General features: G+C 49.4%; 1 protein-coding gene across 3 annotated transcripts in view; it reads right to left on the bottom strand.

Moving 5' to 3' along the window:
• Window positions 1–2,316: 2,316 nt before the first annotated feature.
• Window positions 2,317–20,265, bottom strand: part of DPCD (deleted in primary ciliary dyskinesia homolog (mouse)) — a 30,008-nt gene continuing 12,059 nt past the window's right edge. For all 3 annotated transcript variants that reach the window (XM_078782491.1, XM_078782488.1, XM_078782489.1), the window contains 3 exons: window positions 8,927–9,060; window positions 3,328–3,430; window positions 2,317–2,718 (listed from right to left, as the gene is read on the bottom strand). In XM_078782491.1, the coding sequence (XP_078638617.1) occupies window positions 2,617–2,718; window positions 3,328–3,430; window positions 8,927–9,060 (339 nt within the window). In that variant the 3' untranslated portion in view covers window positions 2,317–2,616. The remainder of the gene's footprint in view (window positions 2,719–3,327; window positions 3,431–8,926; window positions 9,061–20,265) is intronic.

The following is a 20,265-nucleotide window of genomic DNA, read 5'->3' on the forward strand; positions in this document are numbered from 1 at the left end:
CAGGATGTGGCAGTGTGGGAGTCCACGTTTCTGATCCTCCTTCATGCCGAAGTAGCCCACCACTTCTCCAAGCATTCCACTCTTCAGATCCACCATGACAGATATAAGCTTGATACTGAAGACGCGTGCAGTTAGCACTCCCGATGTCGTATGTACTCCCGATACGTGTTTCCTTCATTGTAAAAACTTCCAAATCAACAGTTAAAATGATTTTGAGCCGATAGCTGTTACGGCCTTGGCAAGATCGATGGAGACGGCGATCTGTTAGCGTATACACCGCCCAAATAGCTATGTGGAATTCTTTCATGTGGAGATTAAACGACGGTTGAACTTTGGCCGAGGTCATTATTTACTTTTAATGATGTTTATATACGAATGATGTTTAATGGTTTATATTGGTTTTGGGTCGTCCTCTCCGCATATCTCGTGGGATTGTAAGTTGAAGAGACGGCCGTGATGGCGGGGAGGGGGTTGGAATTCTCTCAAGCAGGGATTCAACCAGTGTTCTTATAAAGGTCTTTGTCCGAGGTCACCGAGTCCGATCGATGCAGCCGTGCAGCGATCGGTGCAGCCGTTAGTGCGGCACCCAGGAAAACAACATCGTCACAATGAGAACAATGAACGTCATGCGAACACGAATGTTATGCGGGAGTCCAAACCTGAGAATGCTGGAGACCAAAGCTGAAATTGGAAAAACTAAAGAGCCTATTTTACTCCTGGAGATCCCAGGATTACCCACCCAAAATATCGTTGCGATCAGTTCAGCAGTTTTTACGGTACCTTCGAACGGACAGACAGACAGACGGACAGACATTTGGTGAATTGTAGTAAGATCACCAAGCCTGTCAGGTTCACAGGAGGCACGCCCACAAGGTTCAAAGTCAATTCACCGGTAGCGATCCATCAGGGGGTTTGTTTAGCACACGTCCATTCACTTTGGCCCTGCAACCAGTCGACATGGTCAAGAGATTGCAGTACGAGCAGCTGCCCGTTCTTTGAGCTGAGAAAGTTCTCCAAGTGTTTCGTTGTTCAGAGGCACACCCCTTTCTCTCAGGTACTTTCCCAAGTATTTTTGGCTTCTTTTAGAAGCTCTGTGAGTTATTTCAGGTAACAATCCTTCACACACAGTGTATTTTAATGTGCCGTGAACACCGCCATTTCACATATTGGCATCACCATTTCCCCACCCTTAGCTTCTCCCTTTGGCATCGGTCGGTGGTTAAAACACTTGCACTGTGCCACGTGTACACTGTACAGGTGAAAATTGCAAGTGGGTGAGGTTGGGGAGTGATTTTGTGCCCATGACCTGAGGCACGTATGCAAAATTTGAAGGAAATTGCCGAGCTGTTTTCTATCTTAGACATGGACAATTTTCGAATTTTAGTGCAATGAGAAAAGATTTCTTAACTGTAAATTTAACGCTTATGGCAAGTCGGCAGAAAAATAGGTACAGGAGGGGATGTGTGACGTCATTTGCCAGGCAGGAGCCAATCACAGTGCACCTCGCCCTCACACAGTCAATCATCAGTATCTCGCGAGTTGTCTGCCCTCAGCGTCGTCCACGTTTACCTTGTCTGTGCAATTTATCGATGTGAATAATGAAACCTTTGTTGTCCAAATCATTTTTATTTTGACCCTGCACTACCTGTGGTGTCTCTATGGATGAATATGTGGGGCATTTTTCTTTGTGTGACCAGTGATTGGGAAAGAGATGCAAAACGGACAAACACACAGACATTGGATCTCATTATATCGATGACTTCGTTATCATTATTAAACCACTTAGAATTGTGGAGTTGACATCTTCTTTGCTATCTTGACGAGAAGCCGTGTTTGGTACCATCTACCGATGCTTGGGCGGCTGTGGAAGAGAGTCCGCGGTGTTACTCAAAACTCACTTCATTGTCCTCATTTACAGTGTGATAGTTGGAAACACCATGACCGTTTCTAAATTCACTCTTGAAAATCCAAATTTGCCTCTCAACTCATTTTTGACTTTTATTGAAAGAAACCTCTGGTGTTGGGCTAGCGGCTAGGGTGTCAGCTTAGAATCCTAGGATCCTGGGTTCGAATCCCGGTCGATCGCTGAATTAATGCCAGGGGGGTTGACTCAGCCTGTCATCCTTCCGAGGTCGGCTAATTGAGGACCAGTTCACTGGTAATTCCCTGTTTGTCGTTAAAGGCGGCAAAAAGGGTTGGCGTCAGGAAGGGCATCCGGCCGTAAAACATTGCTTCAAAAAGGGGACCGAAAAACAACAACAACCACGGTTCCCGAAAAAGGCCAACCCCCGCTTGCGGGGAAAAATGGCCTCTAAAGGTGTTTATTATTTATTTATTTTTTATTGAAAGAAACCGATATTGACATCCGAATAAATTACTCCTACGATCAATATTGTTTTACAATGCTGATGTTAACACCATGCTGCAAAACGGATAACTCATTTCAAGTGGATTAAAGTTGCTATTTGAACATAACCCATTACGTGGAAGATGGATGTCGAATTACAACAATTTGTCACAATACTTTTCTTGTGTTCCTTGTACGTACAACCTCTGCTGCGTTTACCGTGTTGAATGTGGAGGTCAGGAGCGGTCATTTTACGAGTCTCCAGGACTTCATTGTGTGGAACAATCGTCAGAGCCTTCCAAATCTTTGAGTTTTCGGATCTCCAGCCTGAGTTGATGCTCCGCTTCGATAATGGCAGCCGGCTTCTTGTACTGTGTAGGTTAGAGAGGAAAGGTCACAGCTCATCGCCGATTCCTATATTGTGCTTAATCTCAGCAGAAGAAGGGTGTAATTAAATTAATGGGAAAACAGCTGATAGCTGTTAGTTGAAGCAGTCTGTGTTGTGACATTCAGCACATTTATTTCCAAGTGTCTGACAGGATGTAGCACATTTACCTTTGAGCTGTGCAATCTGGGTTCGATTCCAGACCAGACTACAAAATGTCGAATTGGTGCTTCTGCGGGCAGGGCGGTTGTTATTACAAAGGGCACCGTCCCTCAGATGGACGTTAAACGACGTGACCCATCTGCTGGCATTAATCGGTGGATAATGAATATCCAACGTTGTCTTTCGTGAAGAGTTGGTGAATTATACTGAACATATTACAAATTCCTGCCCAAATCACCTCCGGCCTGGCCATCCATTTCCTGAATGACTTGGGCCAAAAATGTAGTCAGCCGACCCTACGGGAAATTGTGGCGGTGCTGGTGGACATAAAGACATCTCTCGCTCACAGCTACTCATCGGGTGATTGGTTTCATTGTGCAAGCAAATACGGCAGCATGTCATTCATTGCTCAGGCAGAAGCTTGCAGACATACCGTAATCACGAGGGTGTTGTTTTTATGTGTGAAGTTCAAAGCACTCGACTCCAGAGGTAACCCGTAGCGCTCCATATCAGGAACCATTAATGTCTTATAATACCTGAGGTGATAAATGAACACAACACAATAATTAAGATGATGAAACACTCCTTGAACAAAATCACATTATGATCAATCCGACATGTGCTGTATATTGTCGCGTCCCCGGGGTTAAGACCCCTGGGTGACGGATGACCAAAACGAGCTTTAACTCTGAGGCGTACTTCGAACCTTGGCGGGATTGTCTTTGGCGCGGAAAGGCCCGAAAGCTTTATGTGATCGGACGGCCGACACTGGATTAATCCGAACCCACAAACACAAATATGGGAAAAGCAAAATCCACAACACAAGACTGAAATGCAAAAATAGAGGATTAATGAAAATAAATGCAAGGAAAATAAAAACGAAAGGCAATGTAAAAACTATAATTCCTAATTGAGACGTCTCCACTCAGACTCGTATACAAACAAGGGGAAAGATTAAATAAAAATAAATTATGTTCCTGCCGGCCGGCACTTAACCCTGGTCTCAACGAGGGGGGTTGGCGTTCATCGCCTCCAAGCCACCGTGCGGGAAGCGCTCTCAAATGTTCCACCGCTGACGTCACACTCTGCCCAATCACTGACGTCCCATTACATCAGTCCATCGCCACGACCAATCGTCGTCTTCAGGGCGGGACCTCAAGGGCCTTGCTTGACGCCCAATGACGAAGGTCAAGGCGTGGTCTCCCTGTCACGAGTCGTTTGGGGAGAGGGTGGAGAGGGGGGGGGGGGGGGAGAGGGGAGTCTAATCTCCTGTCCGGTTGTACTGTCAGGCAATTATGGCTGTTATAATGGTGGCCCTTTTTGATGAAACAAAAACGAAGGGGAAAATCACCGGGCAATTACACACTGGGGTTTATTAATATTACACCCGAGAACTAGTTAGCACAAAAGCCACGCCCTTTATGGTGACATGCAAACCCTCTTAACCTGAACATTTACCCTGCTTATGTACATCGAGATGGCTTCTTCTTCTTCGCATCACATGGTCCATATAAAAACCTACACATTCCTACTTTCCCAAGGTATTTCATGCATACCCCCACAAACATAAGATTATGGTTGTCGCATCAATGTTGATGACTGTTCAATTAGATTTCGAGCCACAGATGTTCCCAAAATGAACACATTCAAATCACAGTGTGGTTGTTGGTTTGTGGTTCAGGTAGTCGGTAAGGCATGTGTGGTAGTGGCCTTGGATGCCGTGAGGCAGAGAGTTTGGACAGCAAGGTGGGGTGTCAGACTGTGTCGAATGCTCAAGATATGTCTGGAGAAGTGGCCCTGATCTCTTGTCTGTGATTGAGGACCTCCATCCATTGTGGGAAGAGTTGAAGCAGTATGTGCAGGAGCCGTATTAAATAAAGCAACACTTATTACCCCGCACGTGTAGCGCAAAGCAGGGTGAAGCAATCGGTTTCACTTTGTCTGTCTGTCTGTCTACAGATGTTAGTTTATGATTGAGGACCAACTTCATTTCAATTGAATGTTATATTTTTAACACTGTAGAACACCAATCAAGACACAAACCTGCAGTTTAATCGTAATTTGGCTCTGAATTTGGCAAATTGTACGGAATCTCATCACAATCGCACATGCGCAGAGGAGTGTGGTAATTTGTTTACTCTGTCTGCCTGTCTGGGGCTAACCCCCACTCTTGCAGGGAAAATGGCCTTGAAATGCCTGTTGTGTTGTTGTTGTTGTCTGCCTGTCTGGCATTCAAACAAAACTGAAAATCATATCAAACAGGAAACGTACTGTTTTTAGCTACGGCATATAGGACACAAACAACCTGTAGAAATAACTATTGGAACAAATTAAATAAGGTGGTGTAAAAGACGGTGCAGGAATGACGGTAAACTTCTGAAAAAGTTTTTTTTTCTTCAACCTTTAAAATCTTTATTTTATTTCAATTGAAATATTATTGAACACTAGAACACAAAGCCTCCTCCCCCCAAAGCCCTCTTCCTCCCACAGATCTCCCAATGTCTCTGTTCTCTGCTGTTGTACTTGTGTGCTTCCCTCTCTCTCTCCCCATCTTGTCTCCCGCTCCCTTTTTTGTATGTTTTGTGTGTCCGTTTGTTGTTTTTTTTTGTGATTGATGTAGTCCGTGGGCTGAGTAGGGTTTACATGCACCCCCCCCACAACTTAACTTCCCGGGTATGTCCATGTACCCCCCACCCTAGGGGTTAGGAAAAACCATGTTAACAGAAAAAAAACTCATTCCCAAGGTACCTCCCACGCATATTTTGATGTTACCCCCCCCTGTGTCAGTGATTTCCAAAAATTAGGGGTAGGCGAAATTCAAATGGCCATAACTTTTTACCTAGTCATCCTATGGTTGCATATGACCCCTCAAAATGTTTGTCCTGGGACACTCTTTACAATGATATGTGTTATATGCAAATGAGGTCACCAGAGGTCAAACTATGAGGGAATGAGTTTTTTTTTCTGTTAACATGGTTTTTCCTAACCCCTAGGGTGGGGGACATACCCGGGAAGTTAAGTTGTGGGGGGGGGGGGGTGCATGTAAACCCTACTCAGCCCACGGACTAATGTTAGCTCTTACACGAACCTCGATCTTGAATAAAAAAACAAAAAACAAACAAAAAAAAAAAACCTTGACTGGTACATGCAAATGTCGACAGGCAATGTTGGAAGGTTAGTTAAATTTTCCATCTAGCGGATAACTCGTCTTTCTGAGGCTTAGGCAACATGGAGTGATTAAATATATATATTTTTTCTTGCCTGAAACACTCCACAACACTTATTGACGAATCTGAAAGTTTAACGAAGATCCGTTCGGCCATCACTGAGAAAAATGGCGCGCGCGCGCACGCACACACACACACACACACACACACACACACACACACACACACACACACACACACACACACACACACACACACACACACACACACACACACACACGCCATATAGTTGTTCACAAACCTCGAATGCGACTGGTAAGTGAATTTGTTGTTCAGATTGTAGAATTTTGCCTTGGTGATGTTCATAATAAAAATATGTTTTTGTTTCTGAATAGTTTTTTGATTTTTGTTTTTGAAATGTTTTTTTTTTACTTCAGATAGTTTTTGAAGCAGTTCAAGAATATTTGTATGATTTAATTAATATTTGTACAGCGAGAGCAGATCCTAGTTTCATACATATTGTGATTCATGATAGTTTAGAAACAAAATTACATCACATTCCATTAAATTATACAGGACATCCGGCCATAAAAAACATTGCCTCAAACAAGGAACCATGATTGTCATGGGGCCCGCAAGGCCAACCCCCGCCCTAGCGGGGAAAAATGGCCTTAAAACGATCATTCATTCATTTCATTCATTCATCCATCCCAAGTATTTTTATTTTTTTGAAACACTATCTCTTTTTGTAGTTGAAACATAAATTTTGACATAAGTTGTATTATGGAAGGACTGTCAGGATGGCCTAGAGGTAGGCACACTGATCTCTGAGCTGTTGAGCCTGGGTTTGAATCCCGACAGCTATAAACTTCCACCCAGGTGTTTCACAGGTTGGGTGATTCATCAATGTGTGTGCCATCCCTCAGATGGGGATGTATCCATGGAAATCTCCACGCATGGCTGGCGGACTTCCTCTCTGGTCGTAGTCAACGTGTGGCCCTGAATGGGTTTCTCTCATCTCCTCTTCCTGTTCAGGCTGGAGTTCCCCAAGGCAGTGTTCTGGGCCATGTGCTTTTTCTGGTCTTCATCAATGATCTCTCTGACTCTCTTGAAAATCCTCTCTATCTCTTTGCTGACGACTCTACTCTCTGTCGCTCCATTCGTCATCCCTCAGATCGGCAGTCTGCAGCCTCCTCACTCTCTGCAGACCTGGACAAAATCACAGACTGGTCAAACAAGTGGAACATGTCTTTCAATCCTGACAAATCTCACAGTCTTACATTGTCTCTCCGAAAAGACCGACTGGACAACCCTCCCATCCACTTTCTGAATAATCCTCTCCAAGAAGTTCTGTCACTCAAGCTTTTGGGTCTCACTATCTGCCATGATCTTTCCTGGGAAAACCACATTTCAAATCTGGCCTCCAAAGCCAGTCGCCGACTGGGCATCCTCCGTCGTGCGAAGTCCTTCCTTGGCACACCTGAGCTCCTCACCACATACAAGGCTTTCATCCGCAGCTCTATGGAATACTGCTCTCCCCTCTGGTCTGGTGCTCCTGCCTCACACCTAGCCCGTCTTCACGCTGTTGAAACCAAAGCGTTCAGATTCATTGGAATCTCCCGCGATGAAGCTTGTAGTGAAATTAGACTGAAGGTGAACCCGGGAGTGCTCGCTTATCCCTCTAAAAGGGGCGTCTATAAGACCCGGGACAACCGCGGCGCAAGGACACTCCAGCGACACTTACTGCGACATATAGTCCTGTAGTTTGAATGGTATGTACGCCCCTATATGCTGCGCTTGTTTTGTTTTGCCTATTGATACTGTAATACTCCGATTCTGATGTCTATTGCATGAATGTATTTTACAGGATGTGACCACAGATCTAAATGATATTAAACCTACCCAAGGTACAAGTCGTGTCTGAGTTTGATTTTCACGACAAAGCTAACTCCAAGGGCCTTTCACTCACTCACCGCAGGCAGGTTGGTGGTCTTTCCGTCTTCTACCGACTCCTCTCTGGCCTTGCCTCCCCAGCCCTCTCTGGGCTCTGTCCCACAAATATTCCTACAGGTCTATTCTCTGTCGCTATTGTCATTGTCGCATCTACAGGTCTATTGTCAGGTCGCACAAGATCTGCCTGCAACCCTCTTATGGTTAAACTGCCAAAATCAAGAATCTCTACTCACCTTCACTCCTTCATTCCTCTTTTCTCCTGCCTCTGGAACAAACTCCCTCACTCTCTTCAATCCCACTCCACCCTCCAGGTCTTTAAAACAGCTGTTCACCACCATCTCTTATCCTCCCCCATCCAAAACCTTGATCTTTTCTACCCCCGCTAATTTCGGTCCCCTTGTGTTTTATACCTTCCCCCCCCCCCCCCCTCCCCTTCCCACGCCTCCTGCCCCCAAGCCCTCTCCCACCCACACTTCTCCCTGCTCTCAAATGTTGTGGTTGTGTGCTTCCCCTTCTCTCCCCATCTTGTCTTCCGCTCCCTCTTTTTGTATATTTTGTTTGTCTGGTTGATTTGTTTGTGAAATAAATGTTAGCTCTTTCACGAGCCTCGATTCAGTATACAAAAAAAAACAAAAAAAACAAACAAAGATAGACATTAAACTGGTGTCCTGTCTGCCGGTATTAGTTGGCGGTTGTTAAAGACCCCACGGTGTCCATTGCGAAGAGTAAGTGAGCTATTGCCGGCACCATCAGCAAATTACAAATTTCTGCCCTGACTTCCTGAGTCAGAGTGGTGACACATCCGGGATTGTAACCCAATCCAGGATTGTGAGAAACCAATTCTGTGAATGGTGGCATGGAGAAAAACAGATTTGTATCACTCAATCTGCAATATCTCTCCTGAGTACTCACTTCTTGTTGGTAGTTTTAATAATGCACCGTTGTCTTTCTGGATCCACAGCCAAGGAGTACACATCATGAGGGTACGGGAGGTTCCGTATGCGCCATTGGAAGGCGTTCCGAGTATCCATTCGTATACATTCTGGCTGGTGGGACACACGATCGGAGCATTAAGATTTACAAGCAAGAAAAAATAAATAAATCAAAATAAACGGAGATAAAAACTAAGAAGGTTGCTGTTTGTTTTTGTAAACGAGAGGGCCCCTCTCGACATACATAAGGCATGAAATAGTGCTGATTTGATGAAATATTTCCAAAAGAAAAAGGTACACAAAAATAAGGAATGTGGGGAGGGGGTACTTTAATTGAGAAAAGAAGGAAAAAGGGAGAAGGAAATTTCAAGCTGATCGGAGTAAGCAGGGAATGTACAGAACATTTGGAAAGGGTTTGTCAAACATTCTTCCATCTTTGGCAACCAAATATGTGGGTGGTTCTCAATCGCATAAACTAGGCCAGAGAATGAATGAATGAATGAATGATCGTTTTAAGGCCATTTTCCCCGCTAGAGCAGGGGTTAGCATTGCGGGCCCCATGACGATCATGGTTCCCTGTTTGAGGCAATGTTTTTATGGGCGGATGCCCTTCCTGATGCCAACCCTTGGTCGCCTCTTACGATGCGCGGGGATACGGTGTACCTATTCTAAATCAGGGTACACACCGGGATCATTCATCCCAGCAAGCTGGTGCTCAATTTGCCGACCTCGGAAGGATGACAGGCTGAGTCGACCCCCCTGGCGTTAATTCAGCGATCGATCGGGATTCGAACCCAGGACAATCATTAGCCGTACATATCATAAACATTTTAAATTTGTCTATCTTGGAATAGGAAACCTATTTTAAATTGACCAATAGCGAGTCAAAATGTTTTTCCTTTCAAAAAGCTTTAGAATCAAAAACAATTTTAGGGGGATCAGGAAACTCATCCACCACTGGGGAAAATGTGTGATACTAGCTGAACACCAAGAGCCGTGAAGCTCACCCATTAATAAAATGAGTGTGTGTGTGTATGTATGTATGTATGTATGTGTGCGTGTGTTTGTGTGTGTGTATGTATGTATGTATGTATGTATGTATGTGTGTGTGTGCGTGCTTGTGTGTGTGCATGTATGTATGTATGTATGTGTGTGTGTATGTATGTATGTATGTATGTATGTATGTGTGTGTGTGCTTGTATGTGTGCATGTATGTATGTATGTGTGTGTGTATGTATGTATGTATGTATGTATGTATTGTTGCGGATATGAGGACTGTATTTTTTTTGATTGTGTGTATTATTATTATTGTTATTCTGCGCCTCCTGCCTCCGGAGCTGTGTAAAGGTTAAAGGGCGTCCCATAATTAGTCCATAAAGCATCCACACCACAGCCAATCATAGAATACCCCTGTTCAATAGTTATATCTTATTATGTGTTTTAGGGTAAGGCTGTGTCTCCCATTAATTGAAATACTCCATTGCACCAGTGAAAGAGATAGATTCCCTTCATTCCCATTCCCAAAACTTCCATTCCCCCTTTTCGTCAATTGCCATTCGCATAACCTCCCCTCCAATTGCCGCCATTGACCACGAGGCAGGGTCGGAGAAGAAAGGCGTGTCTCGACCTCGTCATAGAGGGGAGGAGTGAGCCAGCCCCACTCGACCAACCATGAGCCAGGGGTTGGACTTGGAGAGGGTGTGGAGAGAAACATCGAGGAGGTTCGCGAAGGTTGAGGGGCGGGGCCTATATAACCCGCAGGCAGGGCGTTTCCCAAGAGAGATGAGCCTTTACAGAGAGACGAGAGGGAGTCCAAGGAGTTGAGTCCAACCAAGAAGTCCAGAGTTGAACTGCAGCTCGAGCCACCGCAACTGCATTTGCTGCAGCTGGAGCCACCGAAACTGCAGCCACAGCAGCGTGAGGCCTGGACGGCAGTTTGGAGCAGGGCCGCGAAGGAGCGGCGGCTGCCCACGAGTCGATCGGCTGCAGGACCAGTTGGACCTCCCTATCCCGCCAGCCATCCATCTCCCGCCAGTCCTATCATCATTCCCCGCGTGAGTCTGTCCTTGTTTGTTCTGTCCCTGGGTTAATTAAGACTGTAGGTAAGCTAGCGTTGCACTGTGTATCTAATCTCGTCTGTAAATAAACGTGACTGCTTCCTTCCTACTTATATGTGTAAATAATAAATCCAATTACTCTTCTGTACGTCTTCTTCCTCTTTGTATTCGGTCGCTTTAGAGTTTTCCCGATTGAATAGCGGTGGCGCGATCCGGCCAAAGTTTGGGGCAAATCGGGTATTAATCAAGGAAGCACTGTTCCGTCACGGTAATACCACCGCTCGGTCAAAATAACATCTTTAACCGCGTCCGTAACAATTGGTGTCAGGAGTGGGATACGGACCCGAAGCGCGCTTAACGCGCTCAAAATTACAAGCTACTGGAAATTTGTGTTGTTTTACAAAAACCCGAATTTTGAAATCGCGCCATGGCTGGTCAAGGCGATCGGATGCCGGTGGGTGAGTTAGAGGAGGGGTTAGGAGTAACCCAGGATCAGAGGGACGAAGTAGAGGAGAACATTGGCAATGTGGTTGAGGGGGTATCAGACGCACAAAATGGCGCGCTCGCGCACGTGGTTGAAGGGTCACAAAATAGCGGTGCCGCGGAGGGCGAGCCCGCGGTGGCGGCTGGGGACGCTGGGCAAACCGGGTTTGACCTCAGATTATTCTTGACCCAACTGATGGCAAAAATGGATGCTCAGGGTGAGCGATTGGAGGGCCAAATGGGGGTAATGGGGAACCGGATGGATGCTCAGAGTGAGCAAATGGGGGCAATGAGGGGCAAAATGGGGGGCAAAATGGGCGAAATGGGGGGCAAAATGGGAGAAATGGGGGAACGGCTAGAAGCTAAATTTGAGGGGTTAGACAACGGGATAAAAGAGGTAAAGAATGGGTTAACGGGGGTGAAAAATAGAATGGCTGCCCAGGAGAATCAGTTAGAGGGGGTGAAAAATGGGTTAATGGGGTTAGAAAATAGGATGGAAGACAAATTGCGGGAAATAGGGGAGCAATCCGCCCGGGAAATCGAACAGATGGGGAACCAGATGGAGGAGATGAAAGAGGAGATACGACGAGGTGTAAGTGAGGAGGTCTCGGGGGTACGCGAGGAGGTAAAGCGAGGCGAAAAGCGTATAGAGAAAGAGGTGAGGAATAATACGGCGAGGTTACAAGGGGGAATAGAGGGTCTGACGAAGGGAGTAGAACAGCTGACAGTGGGACAAAAGGAACTAGTGGACCAAGTGGAAAAGAACACGGTAATAATCGGGGGGTTAAAAGCGACACAAAAAGACATTAAGAACGAATTAATAGCGACACAGAAGGGATGTCAGATGGTTCATGAGGGGTTGACGAAGAAGTTGGAAGAGGTGACAGAAGTAATGGAGACGAAGGACCGAGAGGTGAGGACGCACATAGAAACGGTTAAGGTGGCGTTAGAGGAAGAGATAGAGGGGGCGCACCGGGAGATGAAGGAAGTAAAGGAAAAATTAGAGGAGGTGGAAGAAGGGGTGAGTGAAATTAAGAAGAGACGAAGGGAAACTAAAAAGGAAATAAAGGAGGAGGTGATGGAATTGGTACAAGGTCTGTGCTCGAATCGTGATGAGGTGCTCACTAACCAAATAAAGAGTTTGCAGGTGGCAGAGGAGGTGCGGAGACGAGGTGTCAAGGTGAGTGGCGATATATTCGGAAATGTATATGATGTGAGGGGAGCTTCAGTCGGCTTGGGGGGTGGTGTAGACCCGGGTGTTCGTGAGGGACCAATGGTGAGGTGTATGACTGGTCCGGAGTGTGTGGAAAGAGGAGGTGTACAAGGAGGTCTGGCTATGGGGAGTGAGGGGGGTGCTGGTGAGCAAGAATGTGCGGGTATGGAGTGGGTAGCGGGTTGTGGCAGGGCGACCCAGGCATCGACACCACGGGGGGTAGTGTTTGGAGGAACGGGGGACGCGCGGGAGCCCCCCGGGAATAGCGTACTGTGGGAGCCCGAGCGGTTTGGTCCCGTGTTGATCCCACAGGGAGTGACGCGCGGGGTCCGACCTTCGGGCGCCCACAAAGTCCCACTCGCGCCGTATGACGGCAAGAGTGATTTGAGGGCGTACCTGGCACAGTTTGAGTACGTGTGTAAAGGCAACGGTTGGAATCCGGACGAAGGTGGAGTACACCTGGTAGGGGCACTGCGCGGTGCGGCGGCGGAGGTGCTGACAGCTTTACCACTGGGTGCTCTCACCCTGCCAGCTCTCCGTGCAGCTTTAATTAACCGTTTCGGTATTGAGCAGCAAAGCGAGCTTGTTAAAGCTCAACTTGCACAGCGTAAACGCAAGCCCCAGGAGACCATCGGGGAACTTGCTCACGATATTCGCCGCACAGTAGGGATTGCACACGCGGACATGGCAGCGAGTTCCCAGGAAAGCCTGGCGCTGGATCACTTTATTCAGGCCCTTCCGGATCTGGAGCTCCGACAACAGCTCGCCATGTGGCGCCCGCAGACCATGAGTCAGGCGGCCGACGCTGCAGCCCGTTGGGAAGCAGCGAGGCCCCTGGCCCGGGGAGGCGAGCGCCATGCAGTGGCGGTGCGTCAGGTGGGGCCCGAGATGGGGGGCGGCCCCCTAAGGGGGCCCGCCCCCGACGGGGGCCCTGACCTGGAGAGCATGGTTCGGAGGCTGGTGGATCGGCGTCTAGCGGGACCTGGACCATGGCAGGCGGCCCCAGTGGTGGCCCCCGGTAGTCCCCGACAGAGTACCCCAATTCGGACATACAGGGGGGGGGGGAATTTGGAATACCGGAGGCAAGCACCTTACCAGGTGAGGTGCTATAATTGTGCTCGGATGGGTCACCGTGCGTGGGTGTGTCGAGCTCCGCGCCGGGACGTTCTTCGCCAACCGATGCCCTCAACTCCGCCCCGTATCGATCGGCCTAGCCGACCTCAGACACCCCCCCGCCAGGGCCCGGGAAACTAGAACGTGCCGGGCATGCAGGGCGGTGTTCGGCAGTAGGGGATGGGGAGAAGCCCTCGTTGACGCGACAGGTCATTCATTGTGGCCAAATTGGAACGGGTAGTTTGACAATTCGGTGCAAAATTGCCGGCGTGGGGGTAGACGCCGTCGTGGACACGGGAGCCAGCGCCATGATCATCAACCCCGTGGTCCTTAATTCGAGTGCAGACGGCTGGGTAAAATCCAGCGTCTGGAAAATCATAGCTTGCAGCTGGCTACCGGGGCAACGGCTCCGATCATAGGGCGTGGTTTTGTGACCCTCAAGTTGGGATCGGTAAAGCGAGAGATAGAGGTTTGGGTGGCGGAGGTGTGCGACCCGTGCTTAATAGGGTTGGATTTGTTGACTGCCGGCGGTTGTAAAATCGACTTGGGCCGGGGGATCCTGCAATGGGGGGTGGAAGAGCTACCATTGGAGGGGGTGAGCACGGCCGAGAGGGTGGAGCTGGAGGCTCCTGAGGCCGTGACCATCCCTCCGGGGGCCGAGGCCGTAGTGCCGGCCCGATGGTCAGCCCGCCCGACATGGCAGGAATCCTGCGGCCTGGTCGAACCGGTGGCAGCGCGATCCATACCTGGTTTAATCGTGGGCCGCACCCTTGTAAAAACGGACGGGCCGGTAGTGGCCGTCCGAGTAATTAATATTAGCACAGAACCACGCACTATAGTAAGGGGCACAAAGATAGCTGGCTGCACTCCAGTTAGAGAAGTCGCGTCAGTGAGGGGCGAGAACATCCAGCCGAGCCGGCCCCAGGGGGAGCCTTCAATAAATACTAGGAATTGGCCCGATCCCATTTGCGAGATGGTAAATCGTAGTAGCGTAGAGTTGGGAGGTACCCAGAGGGAGGCCTTACACAAACTGGTTGGGTCCCATTTGGACCTCTTCTCCTTGTCCACCGAGGATATTGGACGTACGGGCCTGGTGAAACATCAGATCCACACCGGTGAGGCCCGGCCTATTCGTCAGGCCGCCCGACGGCTCCCTTGGAGCAAGAGGGCGGAAGCTGACGAGCAGGTTGAAAAAATGCTCGACGCAGGTGTGATCGAGCCCTCGGGAAGTCCTTGGATGTCACCTGTTGTGCTGGTCAAAAAGAAGGATGGGACCACGCGGTTCTGCGTGGACTATCGCCAGCTAAACAACGTGACACTCAAGGACTCATATCCCCTGCCAAGGATTGATGACACCCTCGATGCCGTTGCGGGCTCAAATTGGTTCACAACTTTGGACCTCAAGAGTGGGTATTGGCAGGTGGAGATGGATCGGACAGGGAAGGAGAAAACGGCATTTTCCACAGGTAAGGGGCTGTATCAGTTCACTGTGATGCCGTTTGGTTTGTGTAACGCCCCCACCACCTTTGAGAGATTAATGGAGCATGTGCTAGGCGGCATGCCATGGCAATCATGCCTGGTATACCTGGATGACGTCCTGGTACATGCCAAGACCTTCCCCCAGGCGTTAGCTAATTTGGACCAGGTGTTCGGGTGCCTCAGACAGGCAGGGTTAAAGCTGAACCCGAGTAAGTGCACTTTGTTTGCAAGAGAGGTGGCCTATCTAGGTCACGTGATCGGCTGTGAGGGGGTAAAAACGGACCCAGACAAAATTAAAGCGGTAGAGGAGTGGCCCGCACCACGTACCATCAAAGAGGTGCAGGGATTCTTAGGACTCTGCTCCTACTACCGGCGCTTTGTGGCGAAATTTGCGGAGTTGGCCCGTCCCCTCCACCGGCTTACGGAGAAGGGGACGCGATTTAATTGGACGCGGGAGTGCCACGAGGCCTTCCAAAAGTTGAAGGGGTGTTTAACATCCGCACCCCTTCTAGCTTACCCCACTAGCAACGGGGCATTTACCCTGGACACGGATGCGAGCCAGGAAGGATTGGGCGCAGTTTTGTCTCAGACACAGGAGGGCGTGGAGAGAGTGATTGGTTACTATAGTCGGGCCTTAAGTAGGCCCGAACGAAATTATTGTGTCACTCGCAAAGAGTTATTGGCTATGCTGGCTGCCATGAACCATTTCCACCCGTACTTGTACGGGCGGAAATTTTTGGTTAGAACTGACCATTCCTCCTTGCAATGGCTCCTTCGGTTCAAGGAACCGGAGGGCCAAATTGCAAGGTGGTTGGAAAAGTTGCAGCAGTACGATTTTGATGTGGCCCATAGGGCCGGGAAGGCCCATGGTAATGCGGACGCACTCTCTCGGCGTCCTTGTCTGGGGGAAAACTGCAAATTTTGTGCGAGACACGAGAGGGAGCAATTGGGCGATTCTGCCCCGATTCTCGTCGTCCGGGCAACCCGGGTGAGAGGGCCAATTTTGCCACTAACCGCGGACGAGGAATTTGGAGAATTGGCTTGGAGCACGGCCCAGCAGGAGGATCCTGTCCTGGGGCCGGTGTTCAATTGGGTCAAATTGGGGCAAAGACCAAAGGGGGAAGAGGTCACCCCCCTCGGGGCGCAAACAAAGGCGTATTGGGCTCAGTGGCAGACCCTGGAGTTGAAAGGCAACATCTTATATCGCAAGTGAGTGGAGGTTCCCTCTGATAGAACTTCCTGGCTGGTGATAGTCCCTGACAAATTCAAGAACGTCATATTACAACAGGTGCATGGTACCTGCTCCGGCGGCCATTTGGGCAGGACAAAGACAATATCTCGGGTCCGCCGGAGGTTCTATTGGGTGAATGTGGGGCGCGACATACAGGACTGGTGTCGGAGATGCGACGCCTGTTCTGCCAAAAAGGGACCAGCACGGAGGATGAGGGCCCCCCTTCAATTACATCAGGTGGGGGCCCCCCTTGAGCGGGTGGCTATGGATATTCTAGGACTGCTGCCCCGCACCCACCAAGGTAATAAGTATATCCTCGTTGTAATGGACTATTTCACCAAGTGGCCGGAGGCCTACGCCCTCCCCAACCAAGAAGCCGGGGTTGTGGCACAGGCCTTCGTAGAAGGATTTGTATGTCGGCACGGGATTCCACAGGAGCTGCACACCGATCAGGGTCGAAATTTTGAAAGTCAATTGCTAAAAGATGTGTGTAGACTCCTGTCAATTCGGAAAACCAGGACCACGCCCTTGCGGCCACAATCTGACGGGATGGTGGAAAGGTTCAATCGAACATTGATACAACAACTGGCATTGTTCACCACCACCCGTCAGGATGACTGGGACGAACATCTCCCGTACCTGTTGATGCCCTACCGAACTAGCCAGCACGGGGCCACCGCATGCAGTCCAGCGTTGCTTATGTATGGGCGGGAGTTACGGGCTCCCGCCGACTTGCTATGCGGTCCCGTGCCAGACACCACGGATACCCCGCCGAGGGAGGGTTACGCACGTCACCTGGAGGAAGGCATGGAGCGGGTCCATGCCTTCGCCCGCCGCCAGCTCCATCTGGCGGGGGCCAAGATGAAGCGCAGGTACGACGACCGGAGCCAGGGGAGTCAATATGCTCCGGGGATGAAGATTTGGTTCTTTAATCCCCGGAGGCGGAAGGGCAGGTGCCCAAAACTCACCTCCCCCTGGCAAGGCCCGGGAGTCGTCCTGTCGCAAATCTGTGACGTGGTCATTAAAATCAAAATGGGGCCACGGGCCCCCCCTCGGATCGTCCATGCCGACCGGATAAGACCGTATGCCAGCGAGCAGGCGCCCTCATGGATCGCCTCGGCTCTAGATGCCGAGGCAGGACCCAGTACCTCTTGCGACGGGGGCTCGTAGCGTCAGAGGACTGGGGGGATGGTAGTGGGAGATGCCCCATGTGAAGGGATGGCCAATCCACCATCCCTCACAAAGGGGGGCAAAGGAGCACTAGTTTATGGGGTTAATGGCAGTGTAAGCTCGCCGAGGGAGGGTTTGGATAATGTGTAGGGCCCTAGAAGATGACATTAGGCAACGTTAAGATTAGTTAGTGACAAGGATACCTGTAGTGGGGACGCAGGTAGATTAGTGTGGATGATAATGACGTGGTATGTGCTTAGTTTAAAGGGAAGATGGGGAGCACTAAGTTAGAGGGGAGTAGTTAGTTCAGATGATGCTGTGTGAGTGTTGAAGGTGTATAGAAGTGTATTGAGCAGTGTGTGAGGATTGAACAGGTGTGATTGCACAGGTGTGCAACTGAACAGGTGGATGGAGCAGTGTATGAGTAAGAGTGATAGTGATAGTGATGAGTGCTGTGTTGACCAACTGGTCCAGGAAGAGGAGGAGGGTGCAGGTGGCACCAGGTGTGATTGCACAGGTGTGCAACAACAGGTGTATGGAGAATGGTTGTGTGAAATACATGGAGTGTGGAATATATGGAGTATTGGAATGGATGGTCGTGGAGTGAGTATGGTGGAAATTGTGGAGTGGAGTGGATGGTGCGAAGGTGTGAGTGGGGGAAGAGTGGACCCCCATCACGAATACCCGGGGCGGGTAGTGTAAGTGTTAGGTAGAGGGTATAGGTAAATTGTGGTTGGATATTGGCATCTGTGGTGCAGGTGAGAGAATGGTATTTGGATGGGTGCATTAGTGTTGTGGAAATGGCTGGGCGTGTAGCCTGTTAGTGTGTGTAGTTGGTTTGGGCACTCCACCACTGTGAGGATGTCGGCCAGGTGAGGCCGCAGGTGGGCTCTGGGAGCCGGTAGAGTTGTTGTGGATGGGGCCCGAGGATCCGGAGGACGGACCCGGGTAGCCCAGTGCCAGAGGGCACCAGGGGGGTGACAGAGCCAGGAGGGGCCTTCCCCAGTTAGATAGGTTAGGGTGAGGAGCAGGTAAGCTCGGGAGGCAACTGCAGTGGTGGAGGTGTGCAGGTGGGTAGACCTGCTGGGAGAGCTACACGTCACAGCCCAGAAATTGTGCAAGGGCACCGGGAGATGAATCGGGGGAGTGAGACCCCAAATTGAGAAGCACCACAGTTTGGTCAATGGGAATTGGTTTTTAGAACCCATAGTGTAAGTGGCCAATGGATTGGCAGGGAAAGACCCCGGGCAGTGTAAAGTGTGTTAATGTCATTTAGAGGATAGTTAGGATTGGAGTCTCCTCGCACCATCTGCATCCACTCACCTGAGGTGACAGGTACTCCGCACCATGCCATGTTTAATTATTTTTGATGCAAATGTTTTGGATTGTGAGACGCATCATGACGTGGGTGTGACATTGTGCTTTGTGTTCCATCTCTTCCTCCTTATGAGGATTGATGATGGCAAATTTTGGATAGAGGGATTGTGGAGACGAATTTGGTATAAGGGAAATATGGGGAACACGTGACGGTAGTGACGAATTTGTAATGTGTAGATTTTGTACATATGGGGTAAGGGCAAGGGTAGTGTAGGTGACAGGGGGGTGACGTACGGTAGGGACGAGCTTTCTCACTTCGCCCTCTGTACGCATTTCGCCTTGCATTGCCTTATTGATGTGTACCCTTGTGACCTTACCCCTTGCTCATTTGTCTCTTTTGTCTCCCACATGACCTGTGCGCCATTGGGCGCCGAGGGGAGCGTGCGTGGGTCGGCCATTGTGCGCCCGAAATTCCCAGAACCAGCTGTCTGCATCGATGCACCACATTATGGACCACATGTCTGTGGCCGAGCACCACTTATGGACCCCATGGGTTGGGGCATGGCCCCTCTGCTGGAACCGGCCATGTGGGCCCGAAATCTTGCTGGCGGACCTTGGCCACAGGGCACCGATGCCGCACAGGTGAACCACACGTAGTCGGCCCTGTGGGCCATAAATAAAGAAAATAAAAAGGACACATTGGGTGCATTTTTAAGTTCGAATAGGCCGCCAGTAAGAAAGCAAAGAAATGACAACAACTGGAAGAGATAATAATAGCCAGCAGAGGGAGCCGAAGAGCAAGAGACCACCTGCAGGGTTAGGGGTTGTTGATTTATTTTGATTATTGAACATGCATTGAACACTGATGAACAGTGATGACTGCACCGATTGGTGCTTGGGGGTGTGTTGGTGCATTATAGGTGCTTTCATGGTGCATTGATGCAGAGCAGACTGTCTCCCCCCCAGAAAGAACAATCACAGGTCCTGGGTTGCGTTTTGTAAATAAAGTAACGTCAGTGTAAATAATGCTCCCCACCGTCAGTCTATAGTTTGAAGACCATTCCGCAATTCGGTTAACTTTGGGCGTAAGTCTGTTAGGCGGGGTGCAATGGAGCAGCGGGACACATTTATTTATGTTTTAAAAACTGTCGCACTCAGGGTCAGGTTAAAAGTAGAGGGAACTACACCTACGTGTCACACTAAATAAAAGTTGTAGGCCCGGGACGTGCCTAAGAGGAGGAGGGTGCAGTGTTGCG

This window comes from Myxine glutinosa, chromosome 7, assembly GCF_964187855.1.
Source record: "Myxine glutinosa chromosome 7, kmMyxGlut1.1, whole genome shotgun sequence".
Taxonomy (NCBI): domain Eukaryota; kingdom Metazoa; phylum Chordata; class Myxini; order Myxiniformes; family Myxinidae; genus Myxine; species Myxine glutinosa.